This window comes from Oncorhynchus nerka, linkage group LG3, assembly GCF_034236695.1.
Source record: "Oncorhynchus nerka isolate Pitt River linkage group LG3, Oner_Uvic_2.0, whole genome shotgun sequence".
NCBI lineage: Eukaryota > Metazoa > Chordata > Actinopteri > Salmoniformes > Salmonidae > Oncorhynchus > Oncorhynchus nerka.
Genome location: NC_088398.1, coordinates 5,298,681 through 5,325,718, shown reverse-complemented (window position 1 = coordinate 5,325,718; position 27,038 = coordinate 5,298,681). Strand labels below are relative to the sequence as shown.

The window sequence follows — 27,038 nt, the reverse complement described above, 5'->3', positions numbered from 1 at the left end:
TGTGTCTACAGGCAGGTGTGTTATGTTTATTACAGTGTTACAGGCAGGTGTGTTATGTTTAGTATGTGTCTACAGGAAGGTGTGTTATGTTTATTACAGTGTGTCTACAGTTATGTTTATTACAGTGTGTCAACAGACAGGTGTGTTATGTTTATTACAGTGTGTGTCTACAGGCAGGTGTGTTATGTTTATTACAGTGTGTCAACAGACAGGTGTGTTATGTTTATTACAGTGTGTCTACAGACAGGTGTGTTATGTTTATTACAGTGTGTCTACAGACAGGTGTGTTATGTTTATTACAGTGTGTCTACAGACAGGTGTTATGTTATGTTTATTACAGGTGTGTTATGTGTGTGTCTACAGACAGGTGTGTTATGTTTATTACAGTGTGTCTACAGGCAGGTGTGTTATGTTTATTACAGTGTGTCTACAGGCAGGTGTGTTATGTTTATTACAGTGTGTCAACAGACAGGTGTGTTATGTTTATTACAGTGTGTCTACAGTTTATTACAGGTGTGTTATGTTTTTAGTGTGTCTACAGGCAGGTGTGTTATGTTTATTAGTGTGTCTACAGACAGGTGTGTTATGTTTATTACAGTGTGTCAACAGACAGGTGTGTTATGTTTATTACAGTGTGTCAGGTGTGTTATGTTTATTACAGTGTGTCTACAGACAGGTGTGTTATGTTTATTACAGTGTGTCTACAGACAGGTGTGTTATGTTTATTACAGTGTGTCTACAGACAGGTGTGTTATGTTTATTACAGTGTGTCTACAGACAGGTGTGTTATGTGTGTCTACAGGCAGGTGTGTTATGTGTATTACAGTGTGTCTACAGGCAGGTATGTTATGTTTATTACAGTGTGTCAACAGACAGGTGTGTTATGTTTATTACAGTGTGTCTACAGGCAGGTGTGTTATGTTTATTACAGTGTGTCAACAGACAGGTGTGTTATGTTTATTACAGTGTGTCTACAGACAGGTGTGTTATGTTTATTACAGTGTGTCTACAGGCAGGTGTGTTATGTTTATTACAGTGTGTCAACAGACAGGTGTGTTATGTTTATTACAGTGTGTCTACAGGCAGGTGTGTTATGTTTATTACAGTGTGTCTACAGACAGGTGTGTTATGTTTATTACAGTGTGTCTACAGGCAGGTGTGTTATGTTTATTACAGTGTGTCAACAGACAGGTGTGTTATGTTTATTACAGTGTGTCTACAGACAGGTGTGTTATGTTTATTACAGTGTGTCTACAGGCAGGTGTGTTATGTTTATTACAGTGTGTCTACAGGCAGGTGTGTTATGTTTATTACAGTGTGTATACAGGCAGGTGTGTTATGTTTAGTATGTGTCTACAGGCAGGTGTGTTATGTTTATTACAGTGTGTCAACAGACAGGTGTGTTGTGTTTATTACAGTGTGTCTACAGGCAGGTGTGTTATGTTTATTACAGTGTGTCTACAGGCAGGTGAGTTATGTTTATTACAGTGTGTCTACAGACAGGTGTGTTATGTTTATTACAGTGTGTCAACAGACAGGTGAGTTATGTTTATTACAGTGTGTCTACAGACAGGTGTGTTATGTTTATTACAGTGTGTCTACAGGCAGGTGTGTTATGTTTATTACAGTGTGTCAACAGACAGGTGTGTTATGTTTATTACAGTGTGTCTACAGACAGGTGTGTTATGTTTATTACAGTGTGTCTACAGGCAGGTGTGTTATGTTTATTACAGTGTGTCAACAGACAGGTGTGTTATGTTTATTACAGTGTGTCTACAGGCAGGTGTGTTATGTTTATTACAGTGTGTCAACAGACAGGTGTGTTATGTTTATTACAGTGTGTCAACAGACAGGTGTGTTATGTTTATTACAGTGTGTCTACAGAAGGGTGTGTTATGTTTATTACAGTGTGTCTACAGAAGGGTGTGTTATGTTTATTACATTGTGTCTACAGACAGGTGTGTTATGTTTATTACAGTGTGTCCACAGACAGGTGTGTTATGTTTGTCTACAGCAGGTGTGTTATGTTTATTACAGTGTGTCTACAGGCAGGTGTGTTATGTTTATTACAGTGTGTCTACAGACAGGTGTGTTATGTTTATTACAGTGTGTCTACAGGCAGGTGTGTTATGTTTATTACAGTGTGTCTACAGACAGGTGTGTTATGTTTATTACAGTGTGTCTACAGACAGGTGTGTTATGTTTATTACAGTGTGTCAACAGACAGGTGTGTTATGTTTATTACAGTGTGTCTACAGGCAGGTGTGTTATGTTTATTACAGTGTGTCTACAGGCAGGTGTGTTATGTTTATTACAGTGTGTCTACAGACAGGTGTGTTATGTTTATTACAGTGTGTCAACAGACAGGTGTGTTATGTTTATTACAGTGTGTCTACAGGCAGGTGTGTTATGTTTATTACAGTGTGTCTACAGACAGGTGTGTTATGTTTATTACAGTGTGTCAACAGACAGGTGTGTTATGTTTATTACAGTGTGTCAACAGACAGGTGTGTTATGTTTATTACAGTGTGTCTACAGACAGGTGTGTTATGTTTATTACAGTGTGTCTACAGGCAGGTGTGTTATGTTTATTACAGTGTGTCAACAGACAGGTGTGTTATGTTTATTACAGTGTGTCTACAGACAGGTGTGTTATGTTTATTACAGTGTGTCAACAGACAGGTGTGTTATGTTTATTACAGTGTGTCTACAGGCAGGTGTGTTATGTTTATTACAGTGTGTCTACAGGCAGGTGTGTTAGTGTGTTTGAGTTATGTGTATTACAGTGTGTCTACAGGCAGGTGTGTTATGTTTATTACAGTGTGTCAACAGACAGGTGTGTTATGTTTATTACAGTGTGTCTACAGGCAGGTGTGTTATGTTTATTACAGTGTGTCAACAGACAGGTGTGTTATGTTTATTACAGTGTGTCTACAGGCAGGTGTGTTATGTTTATTACAGTGTGTCTACAGACAGGTGTGTTATGTTTATTTAGTGTACAGTTATGTGTCAGTGTGTACAGGCAGGTGTGTTATGTTTATTACAGTGTGTCTACAGACAGGTGTGTTATGTTTATTACAGTGTGTCAACAGACAGGTGTGTTATGTTTATTACAGTGTGTCTACAGACAGGTGTGTTATGTTTATTACAGTGTGTCTACAGACAGGTGTGTTATGTTTATTACAGTGTGTCTACAGGCAGGTGTGTTATGTTTATTACAGTGTGTCTACAGACAGGTGTGTTATGTTTATTACAGTGTGTCTACAGGCAGGTGTGTTATGTTTATTACAGTGTGTCTACAGACAGGTGTGTTATGTTTATTACAGTGTGTCTACAGACAGGTGTGTTATGTTTATTACAGTGTGTCTACAGGCAGGTGTGTTATGTTTATTACAGTGTGTCTACAGACAGGTGTGTTATGTTTATTACAGTGTGTCTACAGACAGGTGTGTTATGTTTATTACAGTGTGTCAACAGACAGGTGTGTTATGTTTATTACAGTGTGTCTACAGGCAGGTGTGTTATGTTTATTACAGTGTGTCAGACAGTTTATTACAGGTGTGTTATGTTTATTACAGTGTGTCTACAGACAGGTGTGTTATGTTTATTACAGTGTGTCTACAGGCAGGTGTGTTATGTTTATTACAGTGTGTCAACAGACAGGTGTTATGTTTATTACAGTGTGTCAACAGACAGGTGTGTTATGTTTATTACAGTGTGTCTACAGACAGGTGTGTTATGTTTATTACAGTGTGTCTACAGGCAGGTGTGTTATGTTTATTACAGTGTGTCTACAGGCAGGTGTGTTATGTTTATTACAGTGTGTCTACAGACAGGTGTGTTATGTTTATTACAGTGTGTCTACAGACAGGTGTGTTATGTTTATTACAGTGTGTCTACAGACAGGTGTGTTATGTTTATTACAGTGTGTCTACAGGCAGGTGTGTTATGTTTATTACAGTGTGTCTACAGACAGGTGTGTTATGTTTTTATTACAGTGTGTCAGTGTGTCTACAGACAGGTGTGTTATGTTTATTACAGTGTGTCTACAGGCAGGTGTGTTATGTTTTTATTCAACAGACAGGTGTGTTATGTGTCTACAGACAGGTGTGTTATGTTTATTACAGTGTGTCTACAGGCAGGTGTGTTATGTTTATTATGTGTCTACAGGCAGGTGAGTTATGTTTATTACAGTGTGTCAACAGACAGGTGTGTTATGTTTATTACAGTGTGTCAACAGACAGGTGTGTTATGTTTATTACAGTGTGTCTACAGACAGGTGTGTTATGTTTATTACAGTGTGTCTACAGGCAGGTGTGTTATGTTTATTACAGTGTGTCAACAGACAGGTGTGTTATGTTTATTACAGTGTGTCTACAGGTTATGTTTAGGTGTGTTATGTTTATTACAGTGTGTCAACAGACAGGTGTGTTATGTTTATTACAGTGTGTCAACAGACAGGTGTGTTATGTTTATTACAGTGTTACAGACAGGTGTGTTATGTTTATTACAGTGTGTCTACAGACAGGTGTGTTATGTTTATTACAGTGTGTCTACAGACAGGTGTGTTATGTTTATTACAGTGTGTCTACAGGCAGGTGTGTTATGTTTATTACAGTGTGTCAACAGACAGGTGTGTTATGTTTATTACAGTGTGTCAACAGACAGGTGTGTTATGTTTATTACAGTGTGTCAACAGACAGGTGTGTTATGTTTATTACAGTGTGTCTACAGGCAGGTGTGTTATGTTTATTACAGTGTGTCTACAGGCAGGTGTGTTATGTTTATTACAGTGTGTCTACAGACAGGTGTGTTATGTTTATTACAGTGTGTCTACAGACAGGTGTGTTATGTTTATTACAGTGTGTCAACAGACAGGTGTGTTATGTTTATTACAGTGTGTCTACAGGCAGGTGTGTTATGTTTATTACAGTGTGTCTACAGGCAGGTGTGTTATGTTTATTACAGTGTGTCAACAGACATGTGTGTTATGTTTATTACAGTGTGTTATGTTTATTACAGTGTGTCTACAGAAGGGTGTGTTATGTTTATTACAGTGTGTCAACAGGCAGGTGTGTTATGTTTATTAAAGTGTGTCAACAGACAGGTGTGTTATGTTTATTAGTGTGTCTACAGACAGGTGTGTTATGTTTATTACAGTGTGTCTACAGGCAGGTGTGTTATGTTTATTACAGTGTGTCTACAGACAGGTGTGTTATGTTTATTACAGTGTGTCAACAGACAGGTGTGTTATGTTTATTACAGTGTGTCTACAGACAGGTGTGTTATGTTTATTACAGTGTGTCAGGTGTGTTATGTTTATTACAGTGTGTCTACAGGCAGGTGTGTTATGTTTATTACAGTGTGTCAGGTGTGTTATGTTTATTACAGTGTGTCAACAGACAGGTGTGTTATGTTTATTACAGTGTGTCTACAGGCAGGTGTGTTATGTTTATTACAGTGTGTCTACAGGCAGGTGTGTTATGTTTATTATGTGTCTACAGGCAGGTGTGTTATGTTTATTATGTGTCTACAGGCAGGTGTGTTATGTTTATTACAGTGTGTCAACAGACAGGTGTGTTATGTTTATTACAGTGTGTCTACAGGCAGGTGTGTTATGTTTATTACAGTGTGTCTACAGGCAGGTGTTATGTTTATGTTTATTATGTTTATTACAGTGTGTCAACAGACAGGTGTGTTATGTTTATTACAGTGTGTCTACAGACAGGTGTGTTATGTTTATTAGTGTTACAGGCAGGTGTGTTATGTTTATTAGTGTGTCTACAGGCAGGTGTGTTATGTTTATTACAGTGTGTCTATTACAGTGTCTACAGACAGGTGTGTTATGTTTATTACAGTGTGTCTACAGACAGGTGTGTTATGTTTATTACAGTGTGTCTACAGGCAGGTGTGTTATGTTTATTACAGTGTGTTACAGACAGGTGTGTTATGTTTATTACAGTGTGTCTACAGGCAGGTGTGTTATGTTTATTACAGTGTGTCAACAGACAGGTGTGTTATGTTTATTACAGTGTGTCAACAGACAGGTGTGTTATGTTTATTACAGTGTGTCTACAGACAGGTGTGTTATGTTTATTACAGTGTGTCTACAGGCAGGTGTGGTGTGTTACAGGCAGGTGTGTTATGTTTTTACAGTGTTCAACAGACAGGTGTGTGTTTATTACAGACAGGTGTGTTATGTTTATTACAGTGTGTCTACAGGCAGGTGTGTTATGTTTATTACAGTGTGTCTACACAGACAGGTGTACAGACAGGTTGTTATGTTTATTACAGTGTGTCAGGTGTGTTATGTTTATTACAGTGTCTACAGGTGTGTTATGTTTATTACAGTGTGTCTACAGGCAGGTGTGTTATGTTTATTACAGTGTGTCAACAGACAGGTGTGTTATGTTTATTACAGTGTGTCTACAGACAGGTGTGTTATGTTTATTACAGTGTGTCTACAGGCAGGTGTGTTATGTTTATTGTTTCAACAGACAGGTTGTTATGTGTGTCTACAGGCAGGTGTGTTATGTTTATTACAGTGTGTCAACAGACAGGTGTGTTATGTTTATTACAGTGTGTCAACAGACAGGTGTGTTATGTTTATTACAGTGTGTCTACAGACAGGTGTGTTATGTTTATTACAGTGTGTCTACAGGCAGGTGTGTTATGTTTATTACAGTGTGTCAACAGACAGGTGTGTTAGTGTTTATTACAGTTGTGTATTACAGTGTGTCTACAGACAGGTGTGTTATGTTTATTACAGTGTGTCTACAGGCGGTGTGTTATGTTTATTACAGTGTGTCAACAGACAGGTGTGTTATGTTTATTACAGTGTGTCTACAGACAGGTGTGTTATGTTTATTACAGTGTGTCTACAGACAGGTGTGTTATGTTTATTACAGTGTGTCTACAGACAGGTGTGTTATGTTTATTACAGTGTGTCAACAGACAGGTGTGTTATGTTTATTACAGTGTGTCAACAGACAGGTGTGTTATGTTTATTACAGTGTGTCTACAGACAGGTGTGTTATGTTTATTACAGTGTGTCTACAGACAGGTGTGTTATGTTTATTACAGTGTGTCAACAGACAGGTGTGTTATGTTTATTACAGTGTGTCTACAGACAGGTGTGTTATGTTATGTTTATTACAGTGTGTTATGTTTATTACAGTGTGTCTACAGACAGGTGTGTTATGTTTATTACAGTGTGTCTACAGGCAGGTGTGTTATGTTTATGTTTATTACAGTGTTATGTTTATTACAGTGTGTCAACAGACAGGTGTGTTATGTTTATTACAGTGTGTCTACAGGCAGGTGTGTTATGTTTATTACAGTGTGTCTACAGGCAGGTGTGTTATGTTTATTACAGTGTGTATACAGGCAGGTGTGTTATGTTTATTACAGTGTGTCTACAGACAGGTGTGTTATGTTTATTACAGTGTGTCAGTGTGTCTACAGACAGGTGTGTTATGTTTATTACAGTGTGTCTACAGGCAGGTGTTATGTTTATTACAGTGTGTCTACAGACAGGTGTGTTATGTTTATTACAGTGTGTCAACAGACAGGTGTGTTATGTTTATTACAGTGTGTCTACAGACAGGTGTGTTATGTTTATTACAGTGTGTCTACAGGTAGGTGTGTTATGTTGATTATGTGTGTCTACAGGCAGGTGTGTTATGTTTATTACAGTGTGTCAACAGACAGGTGTGTTATGTTTATTACAGTGTGTCTACAGACAGGTGTGTTATGTTTATTAGTGTGTCTACAGACAGGTGTGTTATGTTTATTACAGTGTGTCTACAGGCAGGTGTGTTATGTTTATTACAGTGTGTCTACAGACAGGTGTGTTATGTTTATTACAGTGTGTCAACAGACAGGTGTGTTATGTTTATTACAGTGTGTCAACAGACAGGTGTGTTATGTTTATTACAGTGTGTCTACAGACAGGTGTGTTATGTTTATTACAGTGTGTACAGACAGGTGTGTTATGTTTATTACAGTGTGTGCAGGTGTGTTATGTTTATTACAGTGTGTCTACAGGCAGGTGTGTTATGTTTATTACAGTGTGTCAACAGACAGGTGTGTTATGTTTATTACAGTGTGTCTACAGGCAGGTGTGTTATGTTTATTACAGTGTGTCTACAGGCAGGTGAGTTAGGTGTGTTATGTGTTTTATTACAGTGTGTCTACAGGCAGGTGTGTTATGTTTATTACAGTGTGTCTACAGGCAGGTGTGTTATGTTTTTAGTGTGTACAGGTGTGTTATGTTTATTACAGTGTGTCAGGTGTGTTATGTTTATTACAGTGTGTCTACAGGCAGGTGTGTTATGTTTATTACAGTGTGTCAACAGACAGGTGTGTTATGTTTATTACAGTGTGTCTACAGACAGGTGTGTTATGTTTATTACAGTGTGTCTACAGACAGGTGTGTTATGTTTATTACAGTGTGTCAACAGACAGGTGTGTTATGTTTATTACAGTGTGTCTACAGGCAGGTGTGTTATGTTTATTACAGTGTGTCAACAGACAGGTGTGTTATGTTTATTACAGTGTGTCAACAGACAGGTGTGTTATGTTTATTACAGTGTGTCTACAGGCAGGTGTGTTATGTTTATTACAGTGTGTCTACAGACAGGTGTGTTATGTTTATTACAGTGTGTCTACAGGCAGGTGTGTTATGTTTATTACAGTGTGTCAACAGACAGGGTGTGTTTATACAGTTTGTTACAGACAGGTGTGTTATGTTTATTCAGTGTGTACAGACAGGTGTGTTATGTTTATTACAGTGTGTCTACAGGCAGGTGTGTTATGTTTATTACAGTGTGTCTACAGGCAGGTGTGTTATGTTTATTACAGTGTGTCTACAGACAGGTGTGTTATGTTTATTACAGTGTGTCAACAGACAGGTGTGTTATGTTTATTACAGTGTGTCTAGGCAGGTGTGTTATGTTTATTACAGTGTGTCTACAGACAGGTGTGTTATGTTTATTACAGTGTGTCTACAGGCAGGTGTGTTATGTTTATTACAGTGTGTCTACAGACAGGTGTGTTATGTTTATTACAGTGTGTCAACAGACAGGTGTGTTATGTTTATTACAGGTGTGTGTTTATTACAGTGTGTCTACAGGCAGGTGTGTTATGTTTATTACAGTGTGTCTACAGGCAGGTGTGTTATGTTTATTACAGTGTGTCTACAGACAGGTGTGTTATGTTTATTACAGTGTGTCTACAGACAGGTGTGTTATGTTTATTACAGTGTGTCTACAGGCAGGTGTGTTATGTTTATTACAGTGTGTATACAGGCAGGTGTGTTATGTTTATTACAGTGTGTCTACAGGCAGGTGTGTTATGTTTATTACAGTGTGTCAACAGACAGGTGTGTTATGTTTATTACAGTGTGTCTACAGGCAGGTGTGTTATGTTTATTACAGTGTGTCTACAGGCAGGTGTGTTATGTTTATTACAGTGTGTCTACAGACAGGTGTGTTATGTTTATTACAGTGTGTCAACAGACAGGTGTGTTATGTTTATTACAGTGTGTCTACAGACAGGTGTGTTATGTTTATTACAGTGTGTCTACAGGCAGGTGTGTTATGTTTATTACAGTGTGTCTACAGACAGGTGTGTTATGTTTATTAGTGTTTACAGACAGGTGTGTTATGTTTATTACAGTGTGTCTACAGACAGGTGTGTTATGTTTATTACAGTGTGTCTACAGACAGGTGTGTTATGTTTATTACAGTGTGTCTACAGACAGGTGTGTTATGTTTATTACAGTGTGTCAACAGACAGGTGTGTTATGTTTATTACAGTGTGTCTACAGACAGGTGTGTTATGTTTATTACAGTGTGTCTACAGAAGGGTGTGTTATGTTTATTACAGTGTGTCTACAGGCAGGTGTGTTATGTTTATTACAGTGTGTCAACAGACAGGTGTGTTATGTTTATTACAGTGTGTCTACAGACAGGTGTGTTATGTTTATTACAGTGTGTCAACAGACAGGTGTGTTATGTTTTTATTACAGGCAGGTGTGTATACAGTGCAGGTGTGTTATGTTTATTACAGTGTGTCTACAGACAGTTATGTTTATTACAGTGTGTACAGGCAGGTGTGTTATGTTTATTACAGTGTGTCAACAGACAGGTGTGTTATGTTTATTACAGTGTGTCTACAGGCAGGTGTGTTATGTTTATTACAGTGTGTTACAGACAGGTGTGTTATGTTTATTACAGTGTGTCAACAGGCAGGTGTGTTATGTTTATTACAGTGTGTCAACAGACAGGTGTGTTATGTTTATTACAGTGTGTCAACAGACAGGTGTGTTATGTTTATTACAGTGTGTCTACAGGCAGGTGTGTTATGTTTATTACAGTGTGTCTACAGGCAGGTGTGTTATGTTTATTACAGTGTGTCAGGTGTGTTATGTTTATTATGTGTGTCTACAGGCAGGTGTGTTATGTTTATTATGTGTGTCTACAGGCAGGTGTGTTATGTTTATTACAGTGTGTCAACAGACAGGTGTGTTATGTTTATTACAGTGTGTCTACAGGCAGGTGTGTTATGTTTATTACAGTGTGTCTACAGGCAGGTGTGTTATGTTTATTACAGTGTGTCAACAGACAGGTGTGTTATGTTTATTACAGTTTAGGTGTGTTATGTTTATTACAGTGTGTCTACAGACATGTTTATTACAGTGTGTCTACAGGCAGGTGTGTTATGTTTATTACAGTGTGTCTACAGACAGGTGTGTTATGTTTATTACAGTGTGTCTACAGACAGGTGTGTTATGTTTATTACAGTGTGTCTACAGACAGGTGTGTTATGTTTATTTTATTACAGGTGTGTGTTTATTACAGTGTGTCAACAGACAGGTGTGTTATGTTTATTGTGTGTCAACAGACAGGTGTGTTATGTTTATTACAGTGTGTCTACAGACAGGTGTGTTATGTTTATTACAGTGTGTCAACAGACAGGTGTGTTATGTTTATTACAGTGTGTCAACAGACAGGTGTGTTATGTTTATTACAGTGTGTCAACAGACAGGTGTGTTATGTTTATTACAGTGTGTCTACAGACAGGTGTGTTATGTTTATTACAGTGTGTCTACAGGCAGGTGTGTTATGTTTATTACAGTGTGTCTACAGACAGGTGTGTTATGTTTATTACAGTGTGTCTACAGACAGGTGTGTTATGTTTATTACAGTGTGTCTACAGACAGGTGTGTTATGTTTATTACAGTGTGTCTACAGACAGGTGTGTTATGTTTATTACAGTGTGTCTACAGGCAGGTGTGTTATGTTTATTACAGTGTGTCACTTATGTTTATTACAGTGTGTTACAGGCAGGCGTGTTATGTTTATTTAGTGTGTCTACAGACAGGTGTGTTATGTTTATTACAGTGTGTCTACAGGCAGGTGTGTTATGTTTATTACAGTGTGTCTACAGACAGGTGTGTTATGTTTATTACAGTGTGTCAGTGTGTCTACAGACAGGTGTGTTATGTTTATTACAGTGTGTCTACAGGCAGGTGTGTTATGTTTATTACAGTGTGTCTACAGACAGGTGTGTTATGTTTATTACAGTGTGTCTACAGGCAGGTGTGTTATGTTTATTACAGTGTGTCTACAGGCAGGTGTGTTATGTTTATTACAGTGTGTCTACAGACAGGTGTGTTATGTTTATTACAGTGTGTCTACAGGCAGGTGTGTTATGTTTATTACAGTGTGTCTACAGACAGGGTGTTATGTTTATTACAGTGTGTCTACAGACAGGTGTGTTATGTTTTTACAGTGTGTCTACAGGCAGGTGTGTTATGTTTATTACAGTGTGTCAACAGACAGGTGTGTTATGTTTATTACAGTGTGTCTACAGACAGGTGTGTTATGTTTATTACAGTGTGTCTACAGGTGTGTTATGTTTATTACAGTGTGTCAACAGACAGGTGTGTTATGTTTATTACAGTGTGTCTACAGGCAGGTGTGTTATGTTTATTACAGTGTGTCAACAGACAGGTGTGTTATGTTTATTACAGTGTGTCAACAGACAGGTGTGTTATGTTTATTACAGTGTGTCTACAGGCAGGTGTGTTATGTTTATTACAGTGTGTCTACAGACAGGTGTGTTACAGGCAGGTGTGTTATGTTTATTACAGTGTGTGTGTCTACAGACAGGTGTGTTATGTTTATTACAGTGTGTCAACAGACAGGTGTGTTATGTTTATTACAGTGTGTCTACAGGCAGGTGTGTTATGTTTATTACAGTGTGTCTACAGGCAGGTGTGTTATGTTTATTACAGTGTGTCTACAGGCAGGTGTGTTATGTTTATTACAGTGTGTCTACAGACAGGTGTGTTATGTTTATTACAGTGTGTCTACAGGCAGGTGTGTTATGTTTATTACAGTGTGTCTACAGACAGGTGTGTTATGTTTATTACAGTGTGTCTACAGCAGGTGTGTTATGTTTATTACAGTGTGTCTACAGACAGGTGTGTTATGTTTATTACAGTGTGTCTACAGACAGGTGTGTTATGTTTATTACAGTGTGTCAGGTGTGTTATGTTTATTACAGTGTGTCAACAGACAGGTGTGTTATGTTTATTACAGTGTGTCTACAGGCAGGTGTGTGTGTCTACAGACAGGTGTGTTATGTTTATTACAGTGTGTCTACAGGCAGGTGTGTTATGTTTATTACAGTGTGTATACAGGCAGGTGTGTTATGTTTATTACAGTGTGTCTACAGGCAGGTGTGTTATGTTTATTACAGTGTGTCAACAGACAGGTGTGTTATGTTTATTACAGTGTGTCTACAGGCAGGTGTGTTATGTTTATTACAGTGTGTCTACAGGCAGGTGTGTTATGTTTATTACAGTGTGTCTACAGACAGGTGTGTTATGTTTATTACAGTGTGTCAACAGACAGGTGTGTTATGTTTATTACAGTGTGTCTACAGACAGGTGTGTTATGTTTATTACAGTGTGTCTACAGGTGTGTTATGTTTATTACAGTGTGTCAACAGACAGGTGTGTTATGTTTTTACAGTGTGTTACAGACAGGTGTGTTATGTTTATTACAGTGTGTCTACAGGCAGGTGTGTTATGTTTATTACAGTGTGTCAACAGACAGGTGTGTTATGTTTATTACAGTGTGTCTACAGGCAGGTGTGTTATGTTTATTACAGTGTGTCAACAGACAGGTGTGTTATGTTTATTACAGTGTGTCAACAGACAGGTGTGTTATGTTTATTACAGTGTGTCTACAGACAGGTGTGTTATGTTTATTATGTCTTTATTATGTTTATTACAGTGTGTCTACAGGCAGGTGTGTTATGTTTATTACAGTGTGTCAACAGACAGGTGTGTTATGTTTATTACAGTGTGTCTACAGACAGGTGTGTTATGTTTATTAGTGTGTCAACAGACAGGTGTGTTATGTTTATTACAGTGTGTCTACAGACAGGTGTGTTATGTTTATTACAGTGTGTCTACAGGCAGGTGTGTTATGTTATTACAGTGTTACAGACAGGTGTGTTATGTTTATTACAGTGTGTCTACAGGCAGGTGTGTTATGTTTATTACAGTGTGTCAACAGACAGGTGTGTTATGTTTATTACAGTGTGTCTACAGGCAGGTGTGTTATGTTTATTACAGTGTGTCTACAGACAGGTGTGTTATGTTTATTACAGTGTGTCTACAGGCAGGTGTGTTATGTTTATTACAGTGTGTCTACAGACAGGTGTGTTATGTTTATTACAGTGTGTCAACAGACAGGTGTGTTATGTTTATTACAGTGTGTCTACAGGCAGGTGTGTTATGTTTATTACAGTGTGTCTACAGACAGGTGTGTTATGTTTATTACAGTGTGTCAACAGACAGGTGTGTTATGTTTATTACAGTGTGTCTACAGGCAGGTGTGTTATGTTTATTACAGTGTGTCTACAGGCAGGTGTGTTATGTTTATTACAGTGTGTCAACAGACAGGTGTGTTATGTTTATTACAGTGTGTCAGGTGTGTTATGTTTATTACAGACAGGTGTGTTATGTTTATTACAGTGTGTCTACAGACAGGTGTGTTATGTTTATTACAGTGTGTCTACAGGCAGGTGTGTTATGTTTATTACAGTGTGTCAACAGACAGGTGTGTTATGTTTATTACAGTGTGTCTACAGACAGGTGTGTTATGTTTATTACAGTGTGTCTACAGGCAGGTGTGTTATGTTTATTACAGTGTGTACAGACAGGTGTGTTATGTTTATTACAGTGTGTCTACAGGCAGGTGTGGTGTGTTATGTTTATTACAGTGTGTCTACAGACAGGTGTGTTATGTTTATTACAGTGTGTCTACAGACAGGTGTGTTATGTTTATTACAGTGTGTCTACAGGCAGGTGTGTTATGTTTATTACAGTGTGTCTACAGACAGGTGTGTTATGTTTATTACAGTGTGTCAACAGACAGGTGAGTTATGTTTATTACAGTGTGTCTACAGACAGGTGTGTTATGTTTATTACAGTGTGTCTACAGGCAGGTGTGTTATGTTTATTATGTGTCTACAGGCAGGTGAGTTATGTTTATTACAGTGTGTCAACAGACAGGTGTGTTATGTGTATTACAGTGTGTCTACAGGCAGGTGTGTTATGTTTATTACAGTGTGTCTACAGACAGGTGTGTTATGTTTATTACAGTGTGTCTACAGGCATGTGTCTACAGGTGTGTTATGTTTATTACAGTGTGTCAACAGACAGGTGTGTTATGTTTATTACAGTGTGTCTACAGGCAGGTGTGTTATGTTTATTACAGTGTGTTACACAGTGTTATGTTTATTACAGTGTGTCAACAGACAGGTGTGTTATGTTTATTACAGTGTGTCAACAGACAGGTGAGTTATGTTTATTACAGTGTGTCTACAGACAGGTGTGTTATGTTTATTAGTGTGTTACACAGGTGTGTTATGTTTATTACAGTGTGTCTACAGGCAGGTGTGTTATGTTTATTACAGTGTGTCAACAGACAGGTGTGTTATGTTTATTACAGTGTGTGTGTTATGTTTATTACAGTGTGTCTACAGACAGGTGTGTTATGTTTATTACAGTGTGTCAACAGACAGGTGTGTTATGTTTATTACAGTGTGTCTACAGACAGGTGTGTTATGTTTATTACAGTGTCTACAGACAGGTGTGTTATGTTTATTACAGTGTGTCAACAGACAGGGGTGTTATGTTTATTACAGTGTGTCTACAGGCAGGTGTGTTATGTTTATTACAGTGTGTCTACAGACAGGTGTGTTATGTTTATTACAGTGTGTCTACAGACAGGTGTGTTATGTTTATTACAGTGTGTCTACAGACAGGTGTGTTATGTTTATTACAGTGTGTCTACAGGCAGGTGTGTTATGTTTATTACAGTGTGTCTACAGGCAGGTGTGTTATGTTTATTACAGTGTGTCTACAGGCAGGTGTGTTATGTTTATTACAGGCAGGTGTGTGTTTATTACAGTGTGTACGACAGGTGTGTTATGTTTATTACAGTGTGTCAACAGACAGGTGTGTTATGTTTATTACAGTGTGTCTACAGGCAGGTGTGTTATGTTTATTACAGTGTGTCTACAGACAGGTGTGTTATGTTTATTACAGTGTGTCAACAGGCAGGTGTGTTATGTTTATTACAGTGTGTCTACAGGCAGGTGTGTTATGTTTATTACAGTGTGTCTACAGGCAGGTGTGTTATGTTTATTACAGTGTGTCTACAGTTTATTACAGTGTGTCAACAGACAGGTGTGTTATGTTTATTACAGTGTGTCTACAGACAGGTGTTATGTTTTACAGTTTATTACAGTGTGTACAGTGTGTCAACAGACAGGTGTGTTATGTTTATTACAGTGTGTCTACAGACAGGTGTGTTATGTTATTACAGTGTGTCTACAGGCAGGTGTGTTATGTTTATTACAGTGTGTCAACAGAGTTATGTTTATTACAGTGTGTCAACAGACAGGTGTGTTATGTTTATTACAGTGTGTCTACAGACAGGTGTGTTATGTTTATTACAGTGTGTCTACAGGCAGGTGTGTTATGTTTATTACAGTGTGTCAACAGACAGGTGTGTTATGTTTATTACAGTGTGTCAACAGACAGGTGTGTTATGTTTATTACAGTGTGTCAACAGGCAGGTGTGTTATGTTTATTACAGTGTGTCAACAGGCAGGTGTGTTATGTTTATTACAGTGTGTCTACAGACAGGTGTGTTATGTTTATTACAGTGTGTCAACAGGCAGGTGTGTTATGTTTATTACAGTGTGTCTACAGGCAGGTGTGTTATGTTTATTACAGTGTGTCTACAGACAGGTGTGTTATGTTTATTACAGTGTGTCTACAGGCAGGTGTGTTATGTTTATTACAGTGTGTACAGCAGGTGTGTTATGTTTATTACAGTGTGTCAACAGGCAGGTGTGTTATGTTTATTACAGTGTGTCTACAGACAGGTGTGTTATGTTTATTACAGTGTGTCTACAGACAGGTGTGTTATGTTTATTACAGTGTGTCTACAGGCAGGTGTGTTATGTTTATTACAGTGTGTCTACAGGCAGGTGTGTTATGTTTATTACAGTGTGTCTACAGGCAGGTGTGTTATGTTTATTACAGTGTGTCAGGTGTGTTATGTTTATTACAGTGTGCAGGTGTGTTATGTTTATTACAGTGTGTCTACAGGCAGGTGTGTTATGTTTATTACAGTGTGTCAACAGACAGGTGTGTTATGTTTATTACAGTGTGTCTACAGGCAGGTGTGTTATGTTTATTACAGTGTGTCTAGAGGCGGGTGTGTTATGTTTATTACAGTGTGTCTAGAGGCGGGTGTGTAATGTTTATTACAGTGTGTCTAGAGGCGGGTGTGTAATGTTTATTACAGTGTGTCTACAGGCAGGTGTGTTATGTTTATTACAGTGTGTCTACAGGCAGGTGTGTTATGTTTATTACAGTGTGTCTACAGGCAGGTGTGTTATGTTTATTACAGTGTGTCTACAGGCAGGTGTGTTATGTTTATTACAGTGTGTCTACAGGCAGGTGTGTTATGTTTATTACAGTGTGTCTATGCAGGTGTGTTATGTTTATTACAGTGTGTCTAGAGGCGGGTGTGTAATGTTTATTACAGTGTGTCTACAGGCAGGTGTGTTATGTTTATTACAGTGTGTCTACAGGCAGGTGTGTTATGTTTATTACAGTGTGTCTACAGACAGGTGTGTTATGTTTATTACAGTGTGTCTACAGGCAGGTGTGTTATGTTTATTACAGTGTGTCTACAGGCAGGTGTGTTATGTTTATTACAGTGTGTCTACAGGCAGGTGTGTTATGTTTATTACAGTGTGTCTAGAGGCGGGTGTGTAATGTTTATTACAGTGTGTCTACAGGCAGGTGTGTTATGTTTATTACAGTGTGTCTACAGACAGGTGTGTGTCTACAGGCAGGTGTGTTATGTTTATTACAGTGTCTACAGGCAGGTGTGTTATGTTTATTACAGTGTGTCTACAGGCAGGTGTGTTATGTTTATTACAGTGTGTCTACAGGCAGGTGTGTTATGTTTATTACAGTGTGTCAACAGACAGGTGTGTTATGTTTATTACAGTGTGTCTACAGGCAGGTGTGTTATGTTTATTACAGTGTGTCTACAGGCAGGTGTGTTATGTTTATTACAGTGTGTCTACAGGCAGGTGTGTTATGTTTATTACAGTGTGTCTACAGGCAGGTGTGTTATGTTTATTACAGTGTCTACAGGCAGGTGTGTTATGTTTATTACAGTGTGTCTACAGGCAGGTGTGTTATGTTTATTACAGTGTGTCAACAGATAGGTGTGTTATGTTTATTACAGTGTGTCTACAGGCAGGTGTGTTATGTTTATTACAGTGTGTCAACAGATAGGTGTGTAATGTTTATTACAGTGTGTCTAGAGGCGGGTGTGTAATGTTTATTACAGTGTGTCTACAGGCAGGTGTGTTATGTTTATTACAGTGTGTCAACAGATAGGTGTGTTATGTTTATTACAGTGTGTCTACAGGCAGGTGTGTTATGTTTATTACAGTGTCTACAGGCAGGTGTGTTATGTTTATTACAGTGTGTCTACAGGCAGGTGTAGGTGTGTTTCAGTACCTTTCCGAAGCTGCCTTTTCCCAGCACCATGAGGAAGTTGAAGTCCTGGAGGCAAACCCTGGGCTTGACCGGTCCTGCAGGTAGGGTGGCCAGACAGGGGACTGACGGGGCTGAGGGGGACAGGACAGACACGGGGACAGACACAGACACAGACACAGGGGCAGGCCTCAGGGAGGGGGGGAGAAGGGAGGGGGGAATAGCATCTAGACCACTAGGCTCCTATTGAAGAGAGGAGGGGGTGGGGGGGAGGGCTTAGTTATAATAAAACTGTCACACACATCCACACACACACAAATCTGCAATGTATGGATTTTAATGAAGCACTCCTGCACACTGGTGACTCGGTCATACACCGAGTCTAAATATACCGATATATACCAATAGTTATATATAATATATGTATTCTATAACTCTAACTACACTACCCATAATCCACTGCATGAGAGTATGTCTTACATTTTCGTCAGGGACAGGCATGTTGTAGTACTCTCCCTCATCCTGATCCAGCAGTTTGAACCAGCCGCTAACTGAGTGACGGAATATCTCGCTCACTCCGAACGACAGCGATCCCATGAAGTCATTGCGAGACGTACGATCCCAATCCCACACTTCCACCGACAGACGACGGTCCCACTGCCGTCCACGCACCGAGCTGGGGAGAGAGGTGGGAGTGAAAGAGGTTACCGACCAGGTATCCGACCTCCAGTCATCTGCACACCTCAAGACCATGTCAGTCCACTGACATAAAGCTCCTAGGGCTTGTTCCCTGTGCAGAGTTCCCAGAACTACTGGTGCACGCACGCGTGCACGTGCACACGCACACGCACACAGGCACACACACACGCACACACAGGCACACACAGGCACACACAGGCACACACACACACACACACACACACAGGCATACACACACACACACACACACACACACAGGCATACACACACACACACACACAGGCATACACACACACACACAGGCATACACACACACACACACACACACACACACACACACACACACACACACACACACACACACGCACACACACACACACAGGCACACACACACACGCACACAGGCACACACACGCACGCACACACACACACACACACACAGGCATACACACACAGGCACGCGCACACACACACACACACAGGCACGCGCACACACACACACACACACACAGGCACGCACAGGCATGCACACACACACACAGGCACGCACAGGCATGCACACACACACACAGGCACGCACAGGCATGCTCACACACACACAGGCACGCACAGGCATGCACACACACACACAGGCACGCACACACAGGCATGCACACACACACACACGCGCACACACACACACACACACACACACACACACACACACACACACACACACACACACACACACACACACACACACACACACACACACACACACACACAGGCATGCACAGGCATACACACGCACAGGCATGCACAGGCATGCACACACACACACACAGGCATGCACACACACACACACAGGCATACACACACACACACACACACACACACACAGTTACGCGCACGCACACACACACACACACACAGGCACGCGCACACACACACACACACAGGCACGCACAAACACGCACACACACACACACACAGGCACGCACAGGCATGCACACACACACACACAGGTTTTGCACAGGCATGCACACACACACACAGGCACGCACAGGCATGCACGCACACACAGGCACGCACACACACACACACGCACACACACGCACGCACAGGCATGAACACACACACACACAGGCATGCACACGCACACACACACAGGCACGCACACGCACACACACACACACACACACACTCACAAGGTGAAGCTCTCGTTCCAGACGGGGTTGAGTGTGGAGCGGATAGTCTTGGTCTTCTGTTTGCTCTGGCTCTTGGGGTCAGGGATTAGTTTGAGCTTCACGTAGGGGTCAGACAGACCGTTGGGGTCCATGGGGATCAGGTTACGAGCCTCCCGCACTGAGGGGGGAGAGAGGGGGGTGGAGCGACAGAGGGAAGGAGTCAGATAATGGATAGCATAGATGGCCATACAGATGCCATATCTTAATTTGAACCAGTTTCTCACAGCAGGAAAATAATCCTGCAGCAACAGGAAATGTGAATATTATGTGGATTATGATGAATGTACATTTTTTGTAGGAGATGATACAAATTGTATTAGGGCAAATCAAGTCTGAAATTACAAACTTTCGAATCCTTTTTAAACTTGAAAACACTAGAAGTTTGCAATTCCTTCTGTGCATGAAAATGCCTGCTACAACAGGATGATCAATTTAAGATTTGGCATCTGTCGATGCACCACAGAGAGCATGACTTGTGGGAGTGTGTGCCTGTATTCAGCTCCTCCACTCCGCCTAGTGGTCAGTACCTGACAGTGCGAATGGTAGAGCGACAGCAGTGGTGGAAAAAGTATCCAATTGTCATACTTGAGTAAAAGTAAAGCTACTTTAATAGAAAATGACTCAAGTAAAAGTAAAAGTAACCCAGTAAAATACTACTTGAGTAAAAGTCTAAATGTATTTGGTTTAAATATACTTAAGTATCAAAAGTAAAAGTTTAAATAATTTCAAATTCCTAATATTAAGCAAACCATATGGCACCATTTTCATATGGATATATTTGTACGGATAGCCAGGGCAGACTCCAACATTTAGACATCATTTACAAACGAAGCATGTGTGTTTAATGAGTCCACCAGATCAGAGGCAGTAGGGATGTAGGGATGACCAGTGTTTTGTGTTCTGTTGATAAGTGCATGAATTGGACCACTTTCCTGTCCTGTTCAAAATGTAATGAATACTTTGGTTGTCAGGGAAAATGTATGGACTAAAAATAGTACACAATTTTCTTTAGGAATGTAGTGAAGTAAAAGTTGTCAATATTATATATAGCCTAAAAAATGACTTAAGTAGAACTTTAAAGTATTTTTACTTAGTACTTTACACCACCGGGTGACAGAGACATGTAACCCCTGTCTCTAACAGTGGTTAGGGACAACTCTTCTAAACCCTTAGTTGTGACCTGTGATGAAGATGTCCTCGTTCTCTCCCCGGACGGTCAGGTGGATCCTGCCTCTCTTCTCTGTATGATCTTGACCACACAGGCTGGGCACCAGGCTCTCACAACGCTTGTGGACATTCATCTCACAACCTGTAGTACATGCACACAAGTATAGACACACACACACACACACACACACACACACACACACACACACACACACACACACACACACACACACACACACACACAGATAATAACACGTGGTAAGAAACCACTCACACACATATACTGTACATTCATGCTACACACACATCACAACTGCTGCTCTTATTATGATTGATAAATACTGCACAATTTAAACACTCCCCCCCAATCCCCCCGTCCCCAGAACACATGTAAATATTGGACTATAACTTGTGCCTTCCTGTATTATACTTATGCTAAAATGTTTATTCTCTTCTACTGAGCCATTTACTTTATGTTGGTATTCTTATCTTTTATTATGTCTTATTGCTGTTGCAATGTCGAGAAGGAACCTGCAAGTCAGCATTTTGGCTAATAAAACTTGAAACAGAATGTCTGGTTACTTACAGGAGCATTTCATGCCCTGTTGGATAAGGCCATAGAGCAGAGAACCACAGTGATCACAGAACGTTGGAGAAGTGTAGGTCTGCGGTCGAAATCTGTGTTTACTCTTCAAGTCCTGAGAGAGAGAAAGAGACAGACAGACAGACAGACAGGCAGGCAGGCAGGCAGGCAGGCAGGCAGGCAGGCAGGCATGAGAGTAGTAAGTCATTGAGACAGACAAACACAAAGACATGAGAGTAGTAAGTCATTGAGACAGACAGACAGATAGACATGACAGTAGTAAGTCATTGAGACAGACAGGCAGGCAGGCAGACAGACATGACAGTAGTAAGTCATTGAGACAGACAAACACAAAGACATGAGAGTAGTAAGTCATTGAGACAGACAGGCAGGCAGGCAGGCAGGCAGGCAGACAGACAGACATGAGAGTAGTAAGTCATTGAGACAGACAGACAGGCAGGCAGGCAGACAGACATGAGAGTAGTAAGTCATTGAGACAGACAGACAGACATGAGAGTAGTAAGTCATTGAGACAGACAAACAGATAGACATGAGAGTAGTAAGTCATTGAGACAGACAAACACAAAGACATGAGAGTAGTAAGTCATTGAGACAGACAGACAGATAGACATGACAGTAGTAAGTCATTGAGACAGACAGGCAGGCAGGCAGGCAGGCAGACAGACATGACAGTAGTAAGTCATTGAGACAGACAAACACAAAGACATGAGAGTAGTAAGTCATTGAGACAGACAGGCAGGCAGGCAGGCAGGCAGGCAGGCAGGCAGACATGAGAGTAGTAAGTCATTGAGACAGACAGACAGGCAGGCAGGCAGACAGACATGAGAGTAGTAAGTCATTGAGACAGACAGACAGACATGAGAGTAGTAAGTCATTGAGACAGACAAACAGATAGACATGAGAGTAGTAAGTCATTGAGACAGACAGACAGATAGACATGAGAGTAGTAAGTCATTGAGACAGACAGATAGACAAGAGAGTAGTAAGTCATTGAGACAGACAAACAGATAGACATGAGAGTAGTAAGTCATTGAGACAGACAGATAGACATGAGAGTAGTAAGTCATTGAGACAGACAGATAACAGATAGACATGAGAATAGTAAGTCATTGAGACCGACAGACAGGTAGACATGAGAGTAGTAAGTCATTGAGACAGACAGACAGACAGACAGACAGACAGACATGAGAGTAGTAAGTCCTTGAGACAGACAGACAGACATGAGAGTAGTAAGTCATTGAGACAGACAGACAGATAACAGATAGACATGAGAGTAGTAAGTCATTGAGACAGACAAACAGATAGACATGAGAGTAGTAAGTCATTGAGACAGACAGACAGATAGACATGAGAGTAGTAAGTCATTGAGACAGACAGATAGACATGAGAGTAGTAAGTCATTGAGACAGACAGACAGATAGACATGAGAGTAGTAAGTCATTGAGACAGACAGACAGATAACAGATAGACATGAGAGTAGTAAGTCATTGAGACAGACAGACAGACAGACAGACAGACAGACAGACAGACAGACAGACAGACAGACATGAGAGTAGTAAGTCATTGAGACAGACAGACAGACAGACAGACAGACAGACAGACAGACAGACAGACAGACAGACAGACATGAGAGTAGTAAGTCATTGAGACAGACAGACAGATAACAGATAGACATGAGAGTAGTAAGTCATTGAGACAGACAAACAGATAGACATGAGAGTAGTAAGTCATTGAGACAGACAGACAGATAGACATGAGAGTAGTAAGTCATTGAGACAGACAGACAGATAGACATGAGAGTAGTAAGTCATTGAGACAGACAGACAGATAGACATGAGAGTAGTAAGTCATTGAGACAGACAGACAGACAGACAGACAGACAGACAGACAGACAGACAGACAGACAGACAGACAGACAGACAGACATGAGAGTAGTAAGTCATTGAGACAGACAGACAGATAACAGATAGACATGAGAGTAGTAAGTCATTGAGACAGACAAACAGATAGACATGAGAGTAGTAAGTCATTGAGACAGACAGACAGATAGACATGAGAGTAGTAAGTCATTGAGACAGACAGACAGACAGACAGACAGACAGACAGACAGACAGACAGACATGAGAGTAGTAAGTCATTGAGACAGACAGACAGACAGACAGACAGACAGACAGACAGACAGACAGACAGACAGACAGACAGACAGACAGACAGACATGAGAGTAGTAAGTCATTGAGACAGACAGACAGATAACAGATAGACATGAGAGTAGTAAGTAATTGAGACAGACAAACAGATAGACATGAGAGTAGTAAGTCATTGAGACAGACAGACAGATAGACATGAGAGTAGTAAGTCATTGAGACAGACAGACAGACAGACAGACAGACAGACAGACAGACAGACAGACAGACAGACAGACAGACAGACAGACAGACAGACAGACAGACATGAGAGTAGTAAGTCATTGAGACAGACAGACAGACAGACAGACAGACAGACAGACAGACAGACAGACAGACAGACAGACAGACAGACAGACATGAGAGTAGTAAGTCATTGAGACAGACAGACAGACAGACAGACAGACAGACAGACAGACAGACAGACAGACAGACAGACAGACAGACAGACAGACAGACAGACAGACAGACAGACAGACAGACATGAGAGTAGTCATTGAGAGAGGAACATCCTCATGTTTATGTGTTGTGATAAACGGGGGGGAACGGGGAGAAACGAGGGAGAGATTGAGAGTGGTATATTCATGGCAACCAATTACATTTCTGTGCTGGGAAGAGAGTTCGATATGTTAATGGAATGTGTTCCTGGGGAAGCCTGAATCATCTCTATCTGCTTTTCAGCTTATCAGTTTCTTCCCCATCCACATCCCCTTCCTCTCTAACTGTCTGTCTTCCTCTCCTCATCCTCTCTACTCCCCAAACCCCATCTCACACCCTCTGAGCTTAACTTTGAGAACTCCCCCCACCTCTTTCATTCTCTGCCAACTCTCGCTCTCTCTCCATCAGGCAGTTTCTGAGCCAAGCTCTTCCTCCCAATTCCACCCTGTCAATCGTTCTCCCTCACATACACACATACACACACACACTCATTTTTTGCACACACTCACTCTCTCTTTCTCTTTGACCTAATTTCTGATCCAGTTTATTTAGCTGAAAAAAGACAAATCTCTTTGAAATCCCAAAGAGAGACAGAGAGAGGGAGCAATCTGTTCACCCTCTCTACCTCTGCTCATGTCTCTCAGTCTTCCTCTCTCTCTTCCTCCCCCTCTCAACCTGGATCCCTCACTCCTCCTCTTTGTTTTCTCTCTTTCTCTTCCTCTCTCTGGATGGCTTTGCGAGAGAAAGGGAGGAGTGAGGGAGTAGCCTGAAAAGGGGAAGTGTGGAGTGGAGGGATGAATAGATGGAGAGACGTAAAGATCTATATAAGGATGAATGACAGTAAAAGCGGAGTGGAGGAATGACAGACAGAGGGACAGGTGTGTGTGTGTGTGTGTGTGTGTGTGTGTGTGTGGCTGTGTGGAATGATGGATGGAAGGAAGGAAGGAGGGATGGATATGGGAGGAGGGATGGAAGGTGAGTGTAAAAGCTGGGAGAAGGGGGAAGATTGACTCACTTCTGTAGGAGCAGTGGGGGCTCCAGGACAGGTGAAGGTTACATACTCGTGACATCGCTTGTGGACAGAGAAACTGCACACTGCCACAAAACACAGAGCAGAAAGACAATCAACACATTACTACATCCAAATCCATTTGATCCCTGCTTATAACAACCTCATCTGATTCCAAGAATAATGTGGAAAATGTGTGTGTTCGAGTCTTGTAAAAAACAAAAACAAACTGCTGAATGTCATTGTGATCAAGATGGTTCACTAGGGGTTCAATGTCAAAAACACAATGCATCAATCAATAACAAAATAAAGTATTCCTTCATCAATGATACTATTGCCTTGACTTGCTCTTAGGGGTTAAGGCCTATAATTGCTGTTAAGGTCAAATGCATTTGTAAAATGTGTTGTAAAAAAAGGGTAACGATCGGCTGATTAATGATAACTTATGATCCAATAATCCTTACCTTGACATTGAAATCCCTGCTTTCCAATTCCCCTGTGTGGAACAAACCACAACACAACACAGAAACCATCACTGATCTTACAAACCACACAACTGAAAGGACTGGCCTGCTCAGTGGAAGATGAGCAGATGAGCCTGAACAGAAAGAGGTGCATCATTTGGTACAGTGCTGTAACCCACGAATAATCCAATGTTAACAAATCAAGATGGCTATAGCACTTATAGATATGGCTCCTTCTTTTGTTTTATCAAATAACAGCAGCCGACAAGGACGCATTACGGCCATAAAGCCGAAATGCGTCCTTGTCAACAGAAACCCTCAGAATTACGGGTTGTTGTGGCAAATACATGACCTTGTGACAGCTTTTATGGAATAAAACAGCAGAAATACAGCGAGAGTCTGAGCTGCAGGACATCTCTATAGAATACTACACTTACTGCAGTGCTGATCAGGTCAACTAGGGGGGGGGGGGATATTGCCTCTCACACACACACCAAACACCCAGTCACTCCCTCCTCCCCCATTCTCCCCTTCCTCCTCCTCCCCCCTCCTCCCCCTCTTCCTCCTCCTCCTCCTCCTCCTCCAGAGTTGCAGTCTTCTACTACTCTCCTTAGATCTTAATTGAATAATTAAAGCCATTGATTGGCTAAAGAGTCCACTCAGCCAGTGGACAACACCCTACAGAGAGAGGGCCCTTGAGGATCACACTGAAGTACCCCCCAGGTTCATCTCAATAGTCTCCTCTCCTCTCCTCTCCTCTCCTCTCCTCTCCTCTCCTCTCCTCTCCTCTCCTCTCCTCTCCTCTCCTCTCCTCTCCTCTCCTCTCCTCTCCTCTCCTCTCCTCTCCTCTCCTCTCCTCTCCTTCATCTGCACTGTCTGACAGTGACAGACTTGTGACCTAGTGAAGGAGGGGAAATTACATCCGCCATATTGGTTTCACCTCTGCAGTGTTTCCATATCAGCACAGATGAAGGAGAGGAGACGAGGAGTGTAAACCACTATGGGTGGTTCAGTACTATGACAGTTCTTTGTACTGTCCACCAGAGAGTGCCAGAGAGGCAGAGCTACATTAGACAGGCCAAACAGCACCATCGGATGGTCATAGGATGACAGGACAGAAGACAAGCCAAAAGCA

General features: G+C 40.7%; 1 protein-coding gene across 1 annotated transcript in view; it reads right to left on the bottom strand.

The window, feature by feature from the left end:
- The window catches only part of LOC115123379 (protein kinase C alpha type-like), an 85,305-nt gene that overhangs the window by 45,866 nt on the left and 12,401 nt on the right, over positions 1-27,038 (bottom strand). The window contains exons 2-8 of the mRNA XM_065007352.1: positions 25,904-25,935; positions 25,446-25,525; positions 21,791-21,902; positions 21,218-21,346; positions 19,999-20,155; positions 18,593-18,788; positions 18,137-18,355 (exon numbers count right to left, since the gene is read on the bottom strand). Of these exons, the coding sequence (XP_064863424.1) occupies positions 18,137-18,355; positions 18,593-18,788; positions 19,999-20,155; positions 21,218-21,346; positions 21,791-21,902; positions 25,446-25,525; positions 25,904-25,935 (925 nt within the window). The remainder of the gene's footprint in view (positions 1-18,136; positions 18,356-18,592; positions 18,789-19,998; positions 20,156-21,217; positions 21,347-21,790; positions 21,903-25,445; positions 25,526-25,903; positions 25,936-27,038) is intronic.